We start from the raw sequence: 3,796 nt of genomic DNA on the forward strand, positions 1-3,796 counted from the left end.
CTTAAAAAAATTTCCTCATTCTTAAAAAAAAAAAAGACATAAAATAAACACTTCTTTTGCATCTGCTGGGTGTTCTTTATTTTGCATTGATGCCTGGAATTGAAGCAGTCATCAGTCTTATGACTGTGAGAGATGCTGGCTAAGGATAACCCATATATTGCAGGTGGCAAAATTGAAAGATACCAGTAATCCTCTTATTTTTAAGTACCTCCCTTGGGGCCTAATTAAAAAAGAATTGTTTGCCAAAACCCATTATTTCTCTTTTAAAAATATATCTTGCCGAAACCGGTTTGGCTCAGTGGATAGAGCGTCGGCCTGCGGACTGAAGGGTCCCAGGTTCGATTCCGGTCAAGGGCATGTGCCTTGGTTGAGGGCACATCCCCAGTGGGAGGTGTGCAGGAGGCAGCTGATCGATGTTTCTCTCTCATTGATGTTTCTGACTCTTTATCTCTCTCCCTTCCTCTCTGTAAAAAATTAATAAAATATATATTTAAAAAAAAAGAATTGTTTAGCTACCCTGGGTTGGCTTTTCTGTTTTTTGAAGCCAACAGCACCCTAAATTAATAAGTTTTGTGTGAACTACATTCCTACATTCATATACTCATGTAGTATCTTATAGTAATAACTTTAATAGTTTAACCATTTGTAAAAAAAAGAATAAATTTGTTTAGCAAGTTGGAAACGGTTCTAGAGAGGAGGGAGCTATAGTATAGATCTTGATATAAAAAAGGGTTTTTATCTAGCACCCTCTTACCTCTAAGCTACTTCTCATGTTTAAAAAATACTAAAAGTAGACCACAAAAATGGCAGTTTTTGGAAAGAGGAAAAAAAATATTGATAGGAGAGGTGTAGAGGACTATTCCAATTTATTATTAGATATATCTTGGTCAAATACACATTCATGAAAAATTTTAAGACCTGGGGGCCTGAGTGAAATTGGTTTCTTTAGAAACTTCTAGAATTGTACAGCATATCTGGAGAAACTTCTAGAATTGTATAGGATTTTTAAAAAAATCAGTTATATTTGTTTAATATCATTCTTAGCAGGCATTTCCTGTCTCTTTCAGTGGTTCTCAACCTTCCTAATGCCGCGACCCTGTAATACAGTTCCTTCATGTTGTGGTGACACCCAACCATAAAACTATTTTCATTGCTACTTCATAACTGTAATTTTGCTGCTGTTATGAATCGTAATGTAAATATCTGATATGCTATATGTGTTTTCCGATGGTCACGACCCACAGGTTGAGAACTGCTGCTAGCTTCTCAAAAGACCAGCCTATCATATCAAACACAGATGCAGTGTTTCAAAGGTCCTTATTCTCAAAGCGCACAATCTGAATTCTAAAGTTTCATGAATGATTACCTGTAATGTGTTAAGTAAATGGTGGGTAAGCTGAGACACTTTGCTGACGAGATGATTCTGATTAAGAGGCACCAGTCGGCAAGCTTGGACAAGAAGAGTACTGACATCCTACCAAAAACAAAAACAAAAACAAGACAATGAAAGGTGACACAGTCACGTGACGAACCCCCTCTGCAAAAGGCAAAATAAAAGTGAATTGTTTACACTCAAAATTGAGGCAGAAAGTAGGAAATGACAGCACAAAAAATAAGATGTGCTGGAAATAATTAATATGTCAGGTTAAAGATTTCAGAGTCTTTACAGGCCTTACATAAGTAGAGGCAGTATAATTAATAGCCAAAGAAAGGATTCCATAATATAAAAGCACACACTGAAGTAAAACATACCAAAAAGTAGCAAACCAGATTTTCTTTGTTTTAAATATTTTTATTGATTTCAGAGAGAAAAGGAGAGGGAGGGAGGAAGGGGAGGAGGGAAGGAGGGAAAAAGAAAGAGAGAAATATCAACGATGAGAGAGAATCATTGGGCTGCCTCCTGCACCCCCCCAATGGGGATCGAGCTCACAACCTGACCAGAAATCGAACTGTGACCTCCTGGTTCATAGGCTGATGCTTAACCACTGAGCCATGCCAGTTGGGCAGCAAACCAGATTTTCATTGCCACTGGGAAAATCAGAAATGATGCTTGCATGAATTTAATGTAAAATTAGGGAATTCTAAAAAAACAAAAATTGCACCATTCATTCATTGATGTTTATTGAATAAAAAGGCTCTGAGCAGCTACTATGTGCCAGATCTTTGTGCTCCAAACATAAACAAACATATTTATGAGCCCTAAAAAGCTCACCATCTAATGAGGGAGATGAAATACAAATACTTAAAGTGACCTAAGTGCTAAAAGAATGAAGTACAAACTCTGGGATAATGGTAATTAGGGAGGCCTTGCGGAAGTGAGTTTTCAGCAGAATGTGGAATGATTTGAAGGATGAGTATAGACCTGTAGACAGACAAGGCGTGACAGACATTGGAAGCAAAGGGAATGGAGTGCGAAGACTTGGAAATACTCGTGGGAGCGAAATACCAACAGGTGCTTGCGGAACAGTAAGTTGTAAAAGGCTGCACACAGGGCACAGGAAGAGGAGTTACAGAACAGGAAACTGGAAAGGCACCTATTTTTGGTACAAAAATATCCAATCATACAAATAAAACAAAAGTCCCCAGCTACTCCCTTAATTCCACTCTGCTCCCTAGTAACATGAACTCTTATTTTGTTGTGAACTCTTTGCATCTATAAATGTACATACACTCTTAAATCTCCCCGCCCTAGACTGGTCTCATACGGTATGAACTGTTCTGTAATTTGCCTTGAGCATTTACTAATATATATTGAAGATCTTCCCAAATCAACAGTTCTGCTTCTCCAGTCAGATTTTCTTCCACCAAAGAAAAGATCACTCCGTCGGTGAAGCAAAAAATGGTTTGTAGAAGGGCTGGAGGGAGGCAGGCGATGTTAGAGGAGACAAGTGGGGTAGTCCAGGAAGAGTCAGTCCCTGGCCCAAGGGCCTAGGCATTGGCATTTGGTATGGAGAGGAGGGATGGACAGAGGAATATGAGGAAATAGATTGTAAAGAATCCAGGTTGGATAGGCTCTGGAAGGAAGGGAAGGGGAAGAACCGGTTTGCACCTGTGGGACTTGGCAGACTGTGCATGTGCTTGTGTGTGTGTGTGTGTGTGTGTGTGTGTGTGTAGGGGAATGTATGTGGACTCACTGTTAGGAACTGTCAAGTCCGAGGTGCCTGTGAGCACCGGTGTGTTGGGTCAGTGTTCGGAAATGCAGTGAACGGTACCCAAGACCTGCCGTGTGAATAACATCACTCAAAGTACTTCCAAAGGGGTGGCAGGGGGAGGCAGAGCTGGCGCGAAGGACCGGAAAAGGCCGGGACTTGTGACAGATGGAGGTTCCAATCCCAGCTCTGCCTTGGCCAGCAATGACTCTGGATCTTCATGAGCCTCCGTGTTTTTACCAGTGAAACAGACATAATAATACCCACGCTCTCAAGTCCCTGGAACCGCACACGGAAAAGCACAGGACGTGGTCCCTGCATCGTGCACTCAATAAATAACTAGCAGCAGGGAATTTTATATACAGAGTATTCTGGACGCAGGGAGCAGCGCGGGAAGGGGAAAGCAGAGATGACACCTGCGTCGGGATCAGAGCAGAAGTCACCCAGTCGGGCTTGGAGGATGCACGTGTGGCCAGCACTGCCGGGTCTCCCAGGCAGAGGGAAGGCCACGGGCCATGCTCGGAAGGGGCACCAGCCTGGAACGAAGGAATGCGAAGTGGGAGGGGCTGGGGGTAAGAAGAGCCCGGAGAGGCAGCCGGGAGCTGCGGGCTAGGGTCCCCGAGGGGTGGGGCCGGGGCCGCAGACGC

General features: G+C 42.6%; 1 protein-coding gene across 1 annotated transcript in view; it reads right to left on the reverse strand.

Annotated features, from left to right (window-relative positions):
• HEATR6 (HEAT repeat containing 6) overlaps positions 1-3,796 on the reverse strand; it is a 26,810-nt gene that overhangs the window by 22,528 nt on the left and 486 nt on the right. Inside the window, exons 2-3 of the mRNA XM_015572520.1 lie at positions 3,664-3,715; positions 1,367-1,474 (exon numbers count right to left, since the gene is read on the reverse strand). Of these exons, the coding sequence (XP_015428006.1) occupies positions 1,367-1,474; positions 3,664-3,715 (160 nt within the window). The remainder of the gene's footprint in view (positions 1-1,366; positions 1,475-3,663; positions 3,716-3,796) is intronic.

Source organism: Myotis davidii, unplaced genomic scaffold (assembly GCF_000327345.1).
Source record: "Myotis davidii unplaced genomic scaffold, ASM32734v1 scaffold109, whole genome shotgun sequence".
Taxonomy (NCBI): Eukaryota; Metazoa; Chordata; class Mammalia; order Chiroptera; family Vespertilionidae; genus Myotis; species Myotis davidii.